The 17,175-nt window shown below is 43.6% G+C and overlaps 1 protein-coding gene across 1 annotated transcript; it reads right to left on the bottom strand.

The window, feature by feature from the left end:
• Nucleotides 1–7,440: 7,440 nt before the first annotated feature.
• Nucleotides 7,441–16,611, bottom strand: wnt11 (wingless-type MMTV integration site family, member 11). The gene is made up of 6 exons (XM_023840230.2): nucleotides 16,352–16,611; nucleotides 14,748–14,937; nucleotides 12,685–12,920; nucleotides 11,241–11,518; nucleotides 10,280–10,572; nucleotides 7,441–8,440 (listed from the first exon to the last, which is right to left on the bottom strand). Exons 2-6 carry the CDS (start codon nucleotides 14,819–14,821, stop codon nucleotides 8,266–8,268), a joined length of 1,056 nt encoding a protein of 351 aa, XP_023695998.1. The 5' UTR covers nucleotides 14,822–14,937; nucleotides 16,352–16,611; the 3' UTR covers nucleotides 7,441–8,265.
• Nucleotides 16,612–17,175: the final 564 nt, after the last annotated feature.

The raw sequence follows: 17,175 nt of genomic DNA, 5'->3' as shown, positions 1-17,175 counted from the left end.
GACAGGCCGAGCGAGCTCAGCAAGGTTCACTGCAACGCGGCACTGGAGATCTTCACCTCGTGTTTTTTGGCAGTCTGGGTAAGAACAGCTGCTCGGAATCTGACCAAATGGGTGCAGGTTCAAAGTCCTCCGAAGGGATTTGCTGTCGTTTGTTAAGTATCTACGGATAACAGAATGTGTGGTAGCAAACTCCTGGCTGTCACTTTGTTAGCGCCTTTCATTGCTCAGGGAACATGCTAATGCAAAATGGCTTGTAGTATTCATTGAACATATGTAAATTTAACATATGTTAAAGCATTATAAAAAGAATAGCATATCATTTTTTATATTAAATAATTTTGACATAGATCATTGTGGATCAGGGGGTTCGCTGTTACCTCACATCTTCAAGGTTGTGTGTTTGAATACCACCCCTGCTCTGTGTGGGTGGAGCTTGCAATGGGCTTCCTGATTCTCTGGGGACACTGGCTTCTCCCTCTACACATTCATGACATAAATTGTCCAGAGTGAGTGTATGTGACTGTAATGGACTATAATCCCGTCCAGGGTGTGTTGCAGGTTTCCTGGAAGACATCGGTCCAGGAGGAGCTGTTCCATCCTGGGATTGGTTGTGCTGAGGCATGTGAGCGGCCCTTGGAAGTCTCATAATAATATCTGATAGGTTGTGGCTGACCGCACCCCTGGGTCATTCCTCCAATCAGCTGCTGACTTGCCTGATGGAATTCATATTCCCCCTGCTGACAGTTTGTGGGCCATGACTTGGACTAAGAATGCGAGTTTCTCGACATCGTCATGACGAGACCTGTGAGGATAGCCATCCACCTCCCCGCGTTCCACACCAGCCCGTCGGAGCGCTCTGTTATGCATTTCCGCCATCCGTGGTGAATTTCACTTTTTCTGGCATGTGATAGGGGATCGATGAAATTCCATTTTTACCTGACTTTCACCCCTGGTGAAAGGGCAGATGCTAAACTGCACCAAGTTTTTTTTCTTTTTTTAAACGAGCTTCAGAAAAGGGAGCTGGGGTTGGAGTGGGGGGGGGGGGTGCATTAGTGGGACATCTGAACACAGTTTATCATCTAGTGTTTCTCTCTATATGAAGGTATACGGTCATCTGTCACACGCAGCCATGTGTGTTTGATTTGCATTATTAACAACAGAAATTAATGATTCCAGCAATTTCCATGGCAGCACTTTGGCCTCTTCATCGCTAAACTTATGTCATTCAGACGGCGCACTAATTCAAGACTTCAGGATCCCTTTTATCCCTCAGCAAACACGAAACGGCTGTTCTATATTGGCTGGAGTTGGTAATATAGCCTGCATACAGCACGTCCGAGCTCCATCAAAACATCCAATACGGTGCCATCAAATTATCTGCCTGGCTGTGTGTTAGATTCAGAACGACGCAGCCGGTGAGGGTGGGGGGTAATCTGGGAACAGCTGGTAAAACAAAAACCCCCAAAGGCACTAAGAAACGCAAAAGCTAAATTAGCAGTGTAATCAAATCTGTCTCTGCACTGAAACGCTGACTTTCAGAAGCCAGTTGGTGGACAGAGTAACTTCACAAACACCAAAACAGTTTAAACAGTGAGCATCATTCCTCTATAAGATCAATTAGCCTGCTGTTTTAAGTGGCTCTGCATTACCTCGGCATGCAGCCCAGACCACAGAATGCAGCCTCCCCAGATCCTGTGATTTCGGCTCCGTTTGTTTACTTTTCCCAGAGTATTTAACTCCTCCTCTTTTATCCTTTCATCTCCCCTCTCTCTCCACTTTTTCTGCTCGCCCGCTGATCCCGTTCCTACCAAGACTTTGGCTCCGGCTCAAGCTGAAATGGCCTGAGAAGGACACTGACAGTATTTGTTTCACAGTCTTGAGGAATGAAGATCTTAGCCACTTAAAATGTTTTGGAGTGGATGCAGATCTCTCTAAAGTTGTAGTTTCACAGCTCATCTGGTGCCCCTACACTTTTTTATGTAACTTTTAAAATAAAATCACATTGTTTCTTTTTTTTATTTCAACCAGGTTATGATTTGTCAGATTATCCAAAAATGCAAAATGCTAAATGCATATGCACTATCTAGGATATATATATATAAACATATAGGAATGTCTATTCTGAGAAATATGGGAAACGCATATGATGATTTTCGAAGCCAGGAGACTTGGAATGACCTTTGACCCCGTGTCCCCCTCACTAAGCTCAGCCCACTGCAAAACCCGCATGCTCCTGATGTGCTGCGTGCCACCCGGCCTGCTGTTGCCCCGGTGACCTGCCACGGGAGGCATTTTGACGGCTTTGGACGCGCTAAATAGGGATGGCGCGGTCGTGGACTGCGCATAACGCTCTGGGTATTTACAAAGACATGGGAGGCTTCTCCCGCTAAAGTGCGTTTACAGTGCGGGTCACTACACCCCAAAGCCTTTACAGCTCCACTCAGGTTCTTTGTCTCTCCTTATTCATGGCCAACATTTAAACAGCGTCGACCACAAAGCCGCTCGCTATTATATTGTCCGTTTTCAATCCCCATTGACATTAACCTCCAGCATTTTTGCCGCTGTCCATTAAAACCTCTTTTTCCCCACGATTACTAGGTAATTCAAGCCATAGGGGGTGTTTCTAAAGGACTCAGAGATTCACTGCAAAACTGACACTTTAAATTTAGAGAGCAACCACTCTCAAAGAAAAGGGAATTATTTTAAATTCATACGCCCAGATTTTGTGTTTGAGGGTAAATTGACACGTAAATTGAACAATACGCTCGCATTTTTGAGTTTTGGTCCATTTAACAAACAGACCTTAAGTGGAATAAATTGTGAACGAACCAAGGTGCATACCTAATGAAAAGTCTGCGGATCCCTTGTAAAAGTGAGCAGAAGTTTTAGGGCTCCCAGTCTTTAGCATGCATTCTTGTTCTTTTCTCATTCGTTTAACTATTTATTAATCACTTAATTTGTTTGTTTAGTTACATGCATATGTTGAACCCTAGACTCTTATTTGCTGCTGAATCAACCTCAAAGTCAGAGGGGAGAAAGGGGTCTGTGTAACAATCTTGTTTCAGAATGTGGGACAGCTTCTTATTTTTCAATACGGGACAATAGCCAAATATACCACATTAAAGACAGTTACAGATTTTAGGTCAATTTAAGGCAAAAATTGTTTATGAACTGATATATAAAGTAAATTAACACTCAGTAATTATCTATTTAGCTAAATTATACATGGTGCTTTATTCATCTACCACAAACGAAGAGGTACGGATTGGGTCCATACTGTGTATGCATTGTGCACGTAAACAGCGGGGTTAGTTTCACTGTCTGATTATTTAAAGGTCTGCTCTGAACGGTAGGTCTGGCCACCAGGAAATCGCCTGACACTTGGGATGGCCAATCGGGGTCTGCTCGCAATGAATTAAAATGGCATTAACATTTGGACTTAACTGAATGCAGCATGGACAGCATTCTGCTATGATCTATAAAATGTAGCTTAAATGTTACCAGCGACGTTCTCTTAGGTGTCACCCAGGAACCGAGGCTTGCTGTTGCAGGTAACACAAACTGCCACAAACTGTGTCGGTGCTGTTTCTGATGGGAAGGATTCATTACAAATGCAATTAAAATGCTTTTTGAAAGTCTTGTTGCAGTGAAATCTTTTGGAAATTTTTGTGATGGGGGCAGGAGCCTATCCCAGGTGGCACAGGGCAGGAAGTAGGGGTATCCCCCTGGATGGGATGCTAGTAGATGAGGCGAATCATCAATTGATATATGTGGATGGAGAATAGATTGGAAGAAAGGAAGCAGGAGAGTTAGTGCAGTCAGGGATACAAATGCCTGTGAGGATTTACTGTATCGACCTCATTATGTGTGTTTAAGGTTGAGGAGAATAAATCAAGACGAGCTGCGGTTTTTCCCTCAAATTTAAATACGGAAATATTCCAGCTAATTTATATCTGTGCTCTTTTCTCTTTCTTCTGCTTAGAATAATGTTGTCAAAGGTTACACTAAAGGTCTGATTTCATAAGCTTTTGAACGAGTGCAAAGTGTTTCCCGTTTATCTCGTGGTTATATGATCTTTAATATGCTTTACACTGAAATGGCAATTACCACTACAATTAAACAGAAGCAAAACAGCTGAAATAGATTTTAATTTATTAGGAATTATTTTATTCCATATAAAGCAAGCAAAATACTGAGAAATTTTCCTCATTTTGTGACATTGCTGGTGGTAAGCCAATTGGTCTCCCATTCAGGGAAAATTATGAGAAATTTCACAGGAAGAACTTCTTTTTTAAATCTGCGTGACTCGTAACTCTCAAGATTTTTCTGAAATAGTCTTTAATTTTGAATTAGGAGGCGTAATGTATGTGCCGTAAATCAATACGTGTCAACATTAACCACGGTGTTCAGTTACAGCAGCATGATTTAACCATAGAAATATGCGTGCACCTTATTACTGTAATTAGAGGTGCTGGCTAACTGATAAAGTAAGCTGTGTACCTCCTGAATATGGCACACATGATTTACTGTGCCGCCATTTTAATACTGCGATGAAGACATGGCCCAAAAGCCAGTCCAAAAGTGGCGACATAATATATCCTTTGTTGAGTATTTGAGGGTGTGCAACTTCCTTTAGCTGAAAGAAATGGACCTTAATTATGATGCAGTGTGTCTGCGTCTTCTGGTCCTGGCTGCATGGGGGTGGAGTCTCGACATAGCACCATCGATAATTTGCACATAGCAAGTGGCCCTTTAAAGACAAATAGAAATGGAGCAGGATGTTAGGGTGGCCCCCACCAAAGCATGCAAGCTCCCCTGCAGGGGCAATTCTAGGATTTTTTTTTAAGATGGGGGATGAGACATAAGAGGAGCCACTATTAATCTGGAGGGGCCAATGATATATAAGTAGCCAATGATATGTTTTGAATGGATGAGTGACAGGAGAGTGGCACTCCGGGGACCAGTCAGCTTTCTGCTGGGGCCAGTACCCCTGTGGCTCCGCCTCTGTACATACCGCTGTTCCTCCGATCTGAACAACAGCACATCTGGACCCAAAGCTGAGGTCCTCCATAGACCCCTTATGACAGACATGCTCAGCAGACCACAGGGCCCTGATGAGCTCACCTCTGGCAGTACTGAGCAGTAGATGTTCATTCCTCACCTACGACACTCACACATCCCCCCACATCATCTCCAACACCCCTATGACATCTAACTTACATTTTGAGGCTCACTAAATTAACTTCACCATGATGTATAATCAGTATAACTCAAATGTGAGGTTGTTCATTGAGACAGAGTTCAGCTCTTAAAGATTTTTCTGAAATCGGAACAAATTACAGCACTGGCCTTTAATTCTGACAGCTGGCAGTTAGTGAAATAAGCTTTTAAACCTGTTTATAGTTAAAGAATAACCTCAACCGCAAAAGTGAGCAGGTCTGGTGTAGCCAGGATAATGACATTCTATGGCATCCTCCTAGCACTGCGTCTCTCCCACATGCTTGTTGACCAGTGGTGAAGCAGGAGCTCCTCACTGGAACTGCAGCACATCACACTCTCATGCCAGAGGCTCAGCTCCAGCTATTATGTACTTTAATAGGACATCTTGAGACCTTATTAAAATCCTAGATTGGGCTGAGCCAGAACATTTCATGTTAACGGAAGCGTGTGGTGATTTGCATCCAATCCATTTTCTTAATTTTCCTGAATTATATAACAAGAACTTCCGTCAGCTGTTACATGGGACCTATAAAATCCGTCTATACATCCGTCTTTCCGATGTCTTACCCAGTGCACAGTTCCAGTGAGCCTGCAGTCTGGTTCAGGACACCCTGGAAGGGATAACAGGCCACCGTAGCATATGCAAACACTCAACCACAACCTATGGGCGATTCAGAGAAGTGACTTAACTGCATGGTTCTGGAATGTGAAGTAGCCAGAGGAAACCCACACGAATACGGAGTGAACATGCAAACACCACAGGCACAGAGTGGGGAATGGAAGCGAACTCCCGGCACTGGGTATGTGAGTATACCTGCAATTTAAATTATTAATACTGCACTAAAAGTAACAGTTGCAAAGACACACACACACACACACAAACACACACACATGCACAAAACTACTTAGTGATGCCAATTGGTCTAACTGCATACGCATGCTATCCTGCACTTTGAATTTATTAAAAAAGAAAAAATAGTGATCCCCAATTCAGTTTCTGATAATACGTTTGTTGTGCCATCTGGGATGCCAGTGTAAACCAGCATGAGAAACCTGTATTACGAGGCCCTTAATCAAACGCGTAAATCTGGGTTTATGGATGATAGAGACATGTTGTGGGAGTAGCGTATGTGTTTAGGAGGACAGGGAGTTTGGAGTTGATTTGGTCCCTATCAGTGCTGAAACCAAACCTTCAGGCTTCTCCTTAAACCAATGAAAAACGCTCCAGCAGGGGCACAGGATGAATGACTGACTCTTTGACCTGACCCAGGCTTCACTCTCACCTCCATATATATACACACACATATATATATGTGTGTGTGTGTGTGTGTGTGTCTTAAAAACGGACATTGAGATGGGATATGAGAACTCTAACACATTCCAAAGTACCTGTACTCATACTTGTACAAATGGCAAATAAAAGTTTCAGTTCATTTTCGTTTCATTACGTCTTTAAGCTTGTTGTGTGGCCTGTCAAGCGTAGGGCTGCAATAAACAGAAACATACGGCTACATTTCTCACACGAGCTCAAAATCGCCAGTTGATAAATGCGGTCGTTTGGTTCCAGGACTGGCCTATAAAATCAAGGCAGCTGGTTCAGGCCTGGACAGGCTGCATGGAAATGGGAAACCAGATTAAAAGGCGATAAAGCAGTGGGGGGGAGGCTAATAATTGCTGTGAATTACAACTCACAACCCGGACAAAACGAGCTCAGTCGGTGCTTAATATGTGGGGCCCTGTGGTGGCCCACTGGGTACTGTGTTTACTCCACACCAGCAGAGGGGGGGGGTTTGAATCCCACTCTTGCTTTGCATGTGTGGAGTTTGCACGATTGTCCAGTCTTTGAGTGGGTCTCATCATAGAGTGAGTACAGCTTGTCCTGTGATAGGCTCCAGACAGCCTGTAACATGCACTGGATAAGCAGTTGGAAGACAGACAGATGTTGTTTAAAAGGTATCTGGTGAATTTTTAGCCAAAGAGCTACTTTTATTTTGACCAAAATAAACTAAAACCCCCTAAATATAGATGCTTCATTAATCCCAAAGGAAACTGCAGCTTTTCACCCCAGCAAAGAATCAAACTCTGGTCTGCCACAGGTGGGGATTCTCACCACTATACTACCATGGAGTTCAAAAGGATTTTGAATGCCCCCGTGTCTAGGTTTTCAAGTAAATTGGCAACAATGTAAGGTGTGAATGAAGACATACATGTAACATCTGGTAGAGTTGGTAAAGATTCTTTAATTCATAAATATTTCTTTAAATTCAGCATACAAAAGACAATATGTACATCCACGCAAAAGTGGTTTCATAGCACAATGTCATGGGAACCCCCCCCCCCCTCGTGATTTGAGTTCACATGCTCTAAAGTGTTAGCTTTGACATCATTCATTATTTTATGGAAATATTTTACAATGCAAACATTTTTATTGTCCTTTCTGGGGGACCAAAAAAGTTATCTCCTAGTTTGCAACAGTGTAGAACAAATGTCCATCCAGACGTGTGACACAAACTACACAAGATCCTTTTACATATTTGACGTGTTCTTTCACTCCTTTTCTGTAAGAGTACCTTGGATAATGCAGCAGGTTTCAGAACCTTTAAGAGTTCCTTGGATTGGTTCTGCAGCATGAGTTTAAGTCAGTGTTAGTCCACAGTTACAAAGGAGAGTCCGACTGGAAAGAAACCAAGGTGGTTTCCTCAAATAAAAACCCAGCCGGTATAATTTCAGTAATAAACACATACAAAAATAGGCTCTTGATATCCAAATGTGGCAAAGGTGTGCACGTTTGCGGAAGAAAAAAAAAAAAAGAGTGGTTGCCACAGTAACGGACCATCGGGGCCACGACACCCATGTCGACATTCTGCAAAAAAAATTTTAAAAGTCCAAAACCGGTTTTCATTTTCAAAAAAAAAATTATAATAAACACAAAAAATAAATTGTTCTGGTCAAAATATACACGCTGTAGCTTAAGACAAAAATAAGCCTTCTCGGTACATAGTGCTTTGGTTATCTGTGAGAGGCCAGGCCCGGCCCCGAACTTTCTCACTTGCACACGTATCTCTCCACAGTCCTCTCGCATTTCTTGCACGTCACGTAGCAGCACCAGTGGTACTTGCAGTGGCACCTCTCCACCAGCTTCTCTGTGTAGGGGTTGTAGCCTCGGCCGCAGCACATCAGGTCGCAGCTGTCGCTGCCGTTGGAGGTCTTGTTACACTGCCTGCAAGGGGCGAGGGGTGACAGGAAGACAAAGCGGTAATGCTTCAACAGCAGCGCAACAGACGCCGCACAAATAAGACTAGGAGGACAAAATGGCCGCCGTCGCATTTGAGCCTCGTTGACAGTTCACCTCAGGACTGGGGCTATTTCAGCACCACACTCGGGTTAGGACACCCCCTTCACCATCCCCCCCCCCCACATAATCTTGCAGCAGTTACTCTCACGATTAACTAAGGCAACATCTACAGCTCATTGCAGTTAATGGACCGGGGGGGCTGCCATATTTTACAAGCCTCCCACCCCGCCATGAGAAAATTGTTTTCACAATTTCAGCACCATAATGGGCTTAATGGTGAGAGATGCTGGGTAGGTGGTTACTACAGTAGAGGAGGGGTGGGAGTCATTGGCCAGTTTACGAGATGGTCCTGTGGGATCTGCAGAAGTATCCAAAGCTTTACTTCTCTCCTGCCCTTAATAAATGCCGCACCATCAGCTTTTGTCACTTGTATATTGGTCCCTACCTTCACTCAACTTCTGGCAACCTACATACTGAATTACAAGTGGTCCAGGATCAACTTCCATTCGACAAAAACAGCTGGCCTTCTCAAAACCAACCATTAGCAAGGACTGGACTTCTTACGCAGTCCTCATGAAAGTGACATCCTCAGTTAACAATTTAAGAAGTATTAATACTGCTGCCCATTCTAATGCTGCCCTAAATATGCTGCAATTCATTGAAATAAGTTTTATGTGAATAGAGGCCTTGTTTAACAATAGCATCACATCTCGATGATAACAAAAGCTGGAGCCGTGTGACTCTTTTGTCTAAATATAGATCTGCTGGCCAAACGTCCTTTATCTTATCTCTATGGAAATGGATGCTTTGGGCACAGTAAGTACACCTGATACACAGAGCAGCTCGGCGCTATCTGTCTGGGACAACGGAGCTAAATCCAACATCCAGGCCTTTTAGCCAGACATCTTTTTAGTTCTGGTTCGAATGCCATCCTGCCAAGGTTCTGCGAAGCCCACCCTGTAGCTTCTATTTCACTGACATTGGACCAAAAAGAACTGGGATCTTTAACAGATACCGGGCACGACTTGAGACGCACCACTGTTAGTCTGGCACAAACCACTGTCAAAATAAAAATGACTTTTCATGCTCTGTTAACCAAAATAATAAGACCATAGAGTAATTGTCCTTGTTTGAAATTTCAGGGATGCCCCCCCTTCATGGTACCACAGATATTACACTCACACAAAGACAAACATAAGACCTTGTAGTCCCATCAAATACAAATACAGTTCCTTCGAATACAGTTTCAATTCTGCAAAAGTTCTGTAAAACCCATCAGCAAAATGACTAAGAAATGCCTTTTGAGGCTGCTTTATCTTTTCTCTAAAGACTACAGTTCTTATACAGGGTAAGCTGGGAGGATAAAACCAATTAAAAAAATGCTCAGAAATCAAGACGCTATCTCAAGTGTGGAACTGGTCTGCAGGATCAAATCTTCTAAACTATCTGACACTTACCTCAGAACCAAATCGCTGCAGTACTATGGCACAATTGATCCAAGAGACCTCCATTTAAAAAACATGCTTCCTAATAAAACAGTCTTAAATTACGTAGGTCTTTTGATGTTAAAGCAATTTCCACTCTATGACATATTGGCTAATTGATATCAGCTGAGCCCAAGAATAACCACATTACTCAGTCACTGGCTGATATCCGCAGCACGTACAGCACTGGTGCAAGGTTGCAATGGCCACATCAGCACCACATGTGTCGACACACTTTCTCATGGATGAAACATGTCCTTTGTAACAGAACTCGAGTTACCTGTCCTGAGTGCCAATGGAGCCAAGTTTGTCATTCTTGGTGCAGAAGTCCGGCGAGCTCTGCAGGTAAACCAGCTCGTTCTCCCTGACTGGCCGGATGTCAATGTCCTTGGGGACAAGCTGCTTGCGCGTGCCCATGGGCCGATGCACCACCTTGGTGGCCGACAGGTATTTCGTCTTCAGGTCCATGGCGATGTCCTTCAGGTCCTGCAGGCCTCTCCAGCAGGTTCTGATGGAGCAAGAGCCTGATACCCCATGGCACTTGCACTTCAACTCCATGGCGGCTCGCAGAGCCTGAAAAATGGCAAGAAGGTCAGAAAGATGCGACCAGCACAGCATCCTAGTGGGAAGTTCTAGCGTTGTTCAGTTTTCTACTCCAACCTTCCAAAAGCATGATGATTTGATGTATTTCACATTGATTTTCTGCTCCCTTAAGTCTGGGCAGCACAAACGTATGGATGGTCTACCAGCTCCATGGCTGGGGCTTCCAATCCAGCTTTGTACATGTGTGCATATTTTCCCCATACTTCTCAAATTCCAGAAACATGCAGTTGGTCGAGTTATTGATTCATAGCATGTGTGGCTGCGTGCCGTGTAACGGAGTGGTATCCCATCCACCATGTCCCCCGCACCATGTGCCGTGATTCCTGGGTTATGCTCTAGACTCAGTGTAACCCTGTACTGCAGTGTTTCCCAATCCGATCCTCAGGGATCCACAGACATTTTTGCTCTTTCCCACCTCCACTGTCTGGCAGGGAGTTCAGAGAGAGCAAAAACTTGGACCGACTCTAGGTCCCTGAGGACTGGATTGGAACACTGCTGTACCGGATAACTGGTCGGAAGCTTACAGTTTCTTAACTTGTAGCTATGGAATGGGGCATTATTTTGCCATGCAATGAGCACCTGCTCGTTTAAGGCGTCGCATTTTAATGGGGAGGGGGGGGGCGAGTGGGTCATGGTACCTGTCGGCCCACTTCACTGTTGTGCAGGTGCATCAGCTTGTTGGCGTGAGACCCGGACTTCTTCATCTTCATGGGGGCGTCCGAGAACTTGGAGCCCATGACCAGGCCGTAGTGCAGGTTGTCAGCACAGCCGCCCCATCGGTAACCCGGCTCGGGGATCTCCCCCGGGATGGGTCCGCAGGAGCACAGCCGCAGGTCCCCTGACGTGCAGGCCCGTGCGATGGTGTGGCTGATGGCGGCGGCCGACAGAGCGTACACGAACGCTGACTCCCTCGTGCCTGCAACGGGAACACAGGAGGTCAAAGTTTCATTCACTGCTCTGATGTGACGGTGGCACTTTTCGGGCAATTCCCGATTTCATCGAAGACCACCCTGGTTCTCCTAGAAACATTGTGTGCATTCAACTCCTTTGTGTGATTCCAAAACTTAAACAACGTATCAGGGCCGAGCCCATATATCTTGGAGGGGGGGAATGGGGGGGGTGCATTTCTAGCAGAGCATGTGGAAATGGGTTTAATGACGAATCCCACAGTGGTCATATAAGTGACAAAAGGATGATGGATATTAAAGAGCCACACCTAGGTGAAAGTGCCCTCGAACGCCGACCGCTCGTGCTTGGCAAGACATTCTAGAAGAGCTTAGAAGTTAGACAGATGCGCGTCCAGTCTCATCTGGCAAGGCATCATCCACTCATCTCTAGCTGCTGCCAATGAGCCAACTCTTTGTAGTGCTTTCATAACTTCAGTCAGATCCCATAAACCTCACCTGGCAATTGGTCATTCCTGTACAAGAAAAACTCTTGGCACATACACAGGAAAAAACATAAACCTAGCAGACGAAAGAGGCGTCCCTATGTCATGTTCAAACTGATCTGCCAAGCGGTACAGCACGCATACACTATATCTCCTATAAATTATTTCCTCAGCCCAATATAAACAAACTGCAGTTGGCATACAGGATACACCCATCGCGCTTGACTGTATGCAAAGCCCCCGCTAGAGGCGCCTCATGATTTCTCACACAGAGAATAGATCCTATTGTGAGGTGCCACAAAGAAATCCCACATCCTAAAACAGGAAGCCTGGCGCTTTCAGGCAGTTAATAATGCTTTAACAGCAGGCTTTGTGGACAGGAAACTGAACCGCGGAGGTTGGTTGTGGGGTTAGTGGGTGCCTTCTTGGGACAGCACAGCAGAATAAAGAATGCCAGTCTTTGCCTGGCATATTTCATCCTACACAAAACCACCCGGGGAGGCTTGGGACAGGAGGGGGGGGGACCTTTGGAGTTACTGCCTTTCGTTTTAATGGTCAGTGCTGGATGTTTCCTACATGAGGCCAACAGGTTCCTCGGAAGGTACAGAGGTTCTGCCGCGTGCCGGAAGATGCCACCGGGGACACCGGGAGTCCTTTCCGGATGGAGACGGAGCGCTGCAAACTGTCCGTACCTCTCTCCAGGTCCGGCAGGTAGTTGGGCCCGTTCTCGATGGAGGAGCAGTTCCAGCGCATATCGGAAAAGGTCTTTTGGCACGTCTTTTTGACTTCACGTGCTGCCTGGATGATGGTGTGCATGAGCTCCAGGTTGCTCCGGCAGAGCTGCACCTGTGAGGACACCAGGCCCTCCAGCCTCTTGCAGTGTTGGGTTTGGTTCACGTGCAGTGTAGGGGGCGTCCGTGACAGGGCCCTGCTCAGATTACCGCACACACACACAAACCCACACGCACACACACAGACACACACACACATATGCACACACACACGCACACACACACAAATAGGCACACACACACACACACATACACACACATTTTAATACTTCTCATCACTGGACACACAGCAGTTGAGTCTTGAATCTCCAAATACATTATAAAATACAAATGCTTTATAACTGGTTGCTTATAAATAATAACTAGAAATAATACATTTGCTAGAAACAGATACCATCCCTTTTAGCAGTAACTGTAAAAAGTCCCACATAAATTACTGTAAATATGCTGCACTCATACCGCTAGTAGTAGCTGTTAATATGAGTTAGAAACAAGACCCATATTTTTTTCACCGTAAATAAATGTATTGCTTTTGACCTGGAAGCTCTTATATTAGACGCATGTGGGGACAGCACATGGAAACAATTACATTTGAATAATTTCAATTCATGCAATATGATGCAAATACTAGATACCGACCGAAACGATACTTTCTGATACGGCAAAGTCTTAATGGCTCTTTAACAAAAATCGATGGTTATGAAATTATGTCTTTGTCCAACACACCTTATTTGTCGAATACTGTTGCAGCCATTTAATTGTGCGTTTCAGTGTGGAAACAAATGAATGCACCCAAGATTTCAAAAATTTTAACGCGAAAAAATATATTTTCAATCAAAATGAGCGCTGAGAGAGGAGAGCTTATATTGGCACATATAGACATTTTTCGTCTTGACAGCAGGAAAAATTTACAATTTAATTGTAAATAAATATTATATAAAAGCTGACTGCCAATGGAAATGTTAGTCTAATCAAGAATGGGGGTGTCTGGAGTTACAGAAATACAGACCGAAACCAAAATTTTTCTGTGACAAAGGTAATTGAGACCTGGGATTCAAACGCACCAGGACTTTTATTGACAGAAGGTTTAGACAATAAAAAGCGGTGATCGCAGCCCATGTTCTGCAGGTTACCGAACAGCGGTTCGTGTGGCGCCTGCCAACATACCATACACCCCGCCTGCGTTACCCCGGGGAAGTCTCCGGCCGGTGCCCGCCTCCCCTCTACCCGCTACACGGTCGCAACAGGTGTTTACGGCCGCATCTGTTTTACATTGCGATGCGCCTCATCAAGCCTGCGCCTGCTCATACTGTGCTCCTCGCTGAAAGGCTGTTGAGAAACAGCATAGCCATAACTACAGATGCCTATTGTTATGTCTAAATCACGTACAGAAACATGTGTTTTAGGTATGGAGGAGAATGTGGTTAATTACCCACAGTGTGCTATGCCGAGTTTTACACTAATTTGAGGGTTTCCAAATGTTCTCCCCTTTTCGAATTTAGTTTTATTTCAAGACGTAAAGCCTCTCTCGCCTGTTTTAATGTGATCAGACTTTTTCCACAGCAAATTGGAAACACAGAGGTAGGCCTTTATTCATTCTGGGTAGCGTTTTGATAAGCAACTCCAAGTAACCAAATGTTTTTACAATTCTGACAGCGAGTCATATTTCGAGCGTTGTAATTGACACCCGCCTATGAGGCAGATTTTGAACTCACCTAACATATATAGGCCTATGCAGAAACACTTTTGCATCAAAGTGGTTTGGGGCTGTAAGTTGAAAAAATGCCATAGTATACATTGCCTTTGAATACTTAAGCATGGATTCCCCGTTTTTGGACCCGAGTAAAACAGAACCAGCGTATCTGCAATGAAAAGTGCAACTCGAAAAAAGGGGGTACCGCCCCGTTCCGTGCAAATATAATACGATAGAATACAATATCATATTAAGAAATAATTGCGCTTACAGCCATTTGATGCCTGAGCAAAGATGTAGAAGTAGCAGAAGGAGATGCAGCGACAGGCCAAAAGTTTTTTTCATGATGATGGTCCGAATGAGATACGACAGGAGGGAGAGTCGCTGAGGCGTCTGTGTTCAAGGTGCGGTCAAAAGCCAGCGATCATTGTCTTCTGCGTCTTCTTCAACTTGTCTTCAACCTGACAAAACATAAAATGATCATGTGTAGAACAAATACCAGGCCTGAGCCAAAAAAGGTATTCTCCATATATATGGGCGCAAAAAAAAAAACTAACACCAATAGGCTGGATTATAATGTGAAGATGGTTTATTTTAAATCTTGATATTTCCAGAGAGAGCGTTGCGCATTGGAGAGAATTCCCGCTACTTGTGCGTCCCTGTTTTAGCTGCATAAACACACTTTGATGGCTCTCAAGCAAGGAAAGTCCTAGGATTAAAAACATCCGCCGTGATTCCGTGAATGGCATGATAAATTGGATAATAAATATATATATTTCCAGGAAAAAAATGCATAGTGTAGATATTTAAATAATGATACAATGTGTATAAATGAAATATCATTGACAGTGTGTACAATTCCATCTGTTGCACTGTTACAGGCACCGTTGTCCAGGAATACTGTTCGATTGACCTCTATACGAACTGGGGAAATTTCAGAAATAACAATATTAACGTTTTTATTTTGCCGAAAGATCACAATAAAGCGCATTGTGACAAATTGGCTTGTAAAAACATGCCAAATAAAATGTGACTGACTGAAGTTAAGCGGAGTTTTTTATTCTTCCCCAATCCTGTCACGATGGTTTTACCTTTTGTAAAAATTGGCAATTCGCAGGCCTATCGACTGCAGAACTGTGCCGCTTTTCGTGCTAATTAACCACAGGGCACGGCTAGTTACATACCCCTGTTATCATGATATATGGTTTAAAAATAATTAGAAAAAGATCGATTTTTAAATACTTGATTGAAAGCATGATTCACGGGTAAATAATGGAACTTGGTCCTTCTACCGTTGTACCGTTTTCAATTTGCTTGAAAACAGGAAACAATGAAGATTGTTTAAAATAAGTCTTTGAAATTTACAATATTCATTTCATTTACAATATTTCAGTCTGTACGTTTATACATTTGCTTAACTTAAGTCATTTCAATTAGTTTATGGGTCTCCCAATATGAAAACCACAGATTTAAAACATAGGCTACCATGGGTAAAACTATGAGCAATACATATCATATTAAATTATTATGATATTTAAAGCATCGTAACACATATGACTTAGAAATAAGTTTGCGCTTAAGAAGCTTTAGTGTTTCCAGCTCCGGTAAGTAGAAATATGCCGATGTGGTGTAGTCAGACAAACAGTATAAAATGCAGTTGCGCTGGGTAAGGTTTAGCACCGTTCAGAGTTCCTATAGTCCTCTTTGAATCTGCAGTTTAAGTTACGAATGGATGTACTTCTTTTGCGAGAAGTATGCTGTAGTTTCAGGTAAACGGTTTTCATTAAAGCCGAACAAAACCCACATCTTTCCCCCTTCAGGTAAAAACGACGTCCTCGCTAAAATACCCATCTGTATGAATAACACATTTTTTACCTTTTTTAAAATAAAGTTCTGCGATCAATTATCAACCCAGCGGTGATATTCCACACGATATCCTTTTTCAGCCAAGGTCCGCCATCAAACGACGTTTTGTAAATCCTCAGTATTCAGAATCGGGCTCCAGAAAAAGCAGAAAGCATCATTCAGCTGGTTCTCCTACGAGTTGTTTCGCGTTACGGGGACGCGGCAGGTTCCGTGCAGCCGTGCAGCCGGGCTGTGGTAATGCTCAACTCCCGATAACGCTGCGGCTACCATTTATATCCACCCTGCGCCGCTTTGATCTCACTGTGATGTCAGCTCTAATTAGCATAACAAAGTATACAGGATTTCTTACTCTGAAGTGGACGGAGGCGAGCCATATATTGCGAGTTTATAAAGCTTCATATCCCAGCTTATTAATTTTAGCCTTTTTAAAGAACAGTATTCTGAATGGATCGCATTAAACATCCGCATTTTCTGTGTGTATTAAATACCATTACAAAATCAGGCTTCCTGCATTGTACTGTTATAATTATGCACACAGTTGAAGCGGTGTGGTGGTGATCGTTATTAACAATGCGTTTTTTTGTAAGTCACTACCTTTCCTAAACTATTAAAATATCACAGATGCTTTAAGGCGCTAAAAAGATATCTATCGTATTTTTGTTTATTTTTTAGATGACATCTTTTCATGTTCGCTAATGGTATGACTGGCGGAAACGATCAATTTATGTTTTTCCCGCAGATATCAGCAATAATCAGGATCCATATTCATTATACTTTCTGGAAACATTTTTGGGGATCAACACCAGATTTTCCGAAATATCGCGGTCAAAATC

Source organism: Paramormyrops kingsleyae, chromosome 6 (assembly GCF_048594095.1).
Source record: "Paramormyrops kingsleyae isolate MSU_618 chromosome 6, PKINGS_0.4, whole genome shotgun sequence".
NCBI lineage: Eukaryota > Metazoa > Chordata > Actinopteri > Osteoglossiformes > Mormyridae > Paramormyrops > Paramormyrops kingsleyae.
The sequence above is the reverse complement of the archived record's forward strand: the minus strand, read 5'-3'. Positions and strand labels throughout refer to the sequence as shown.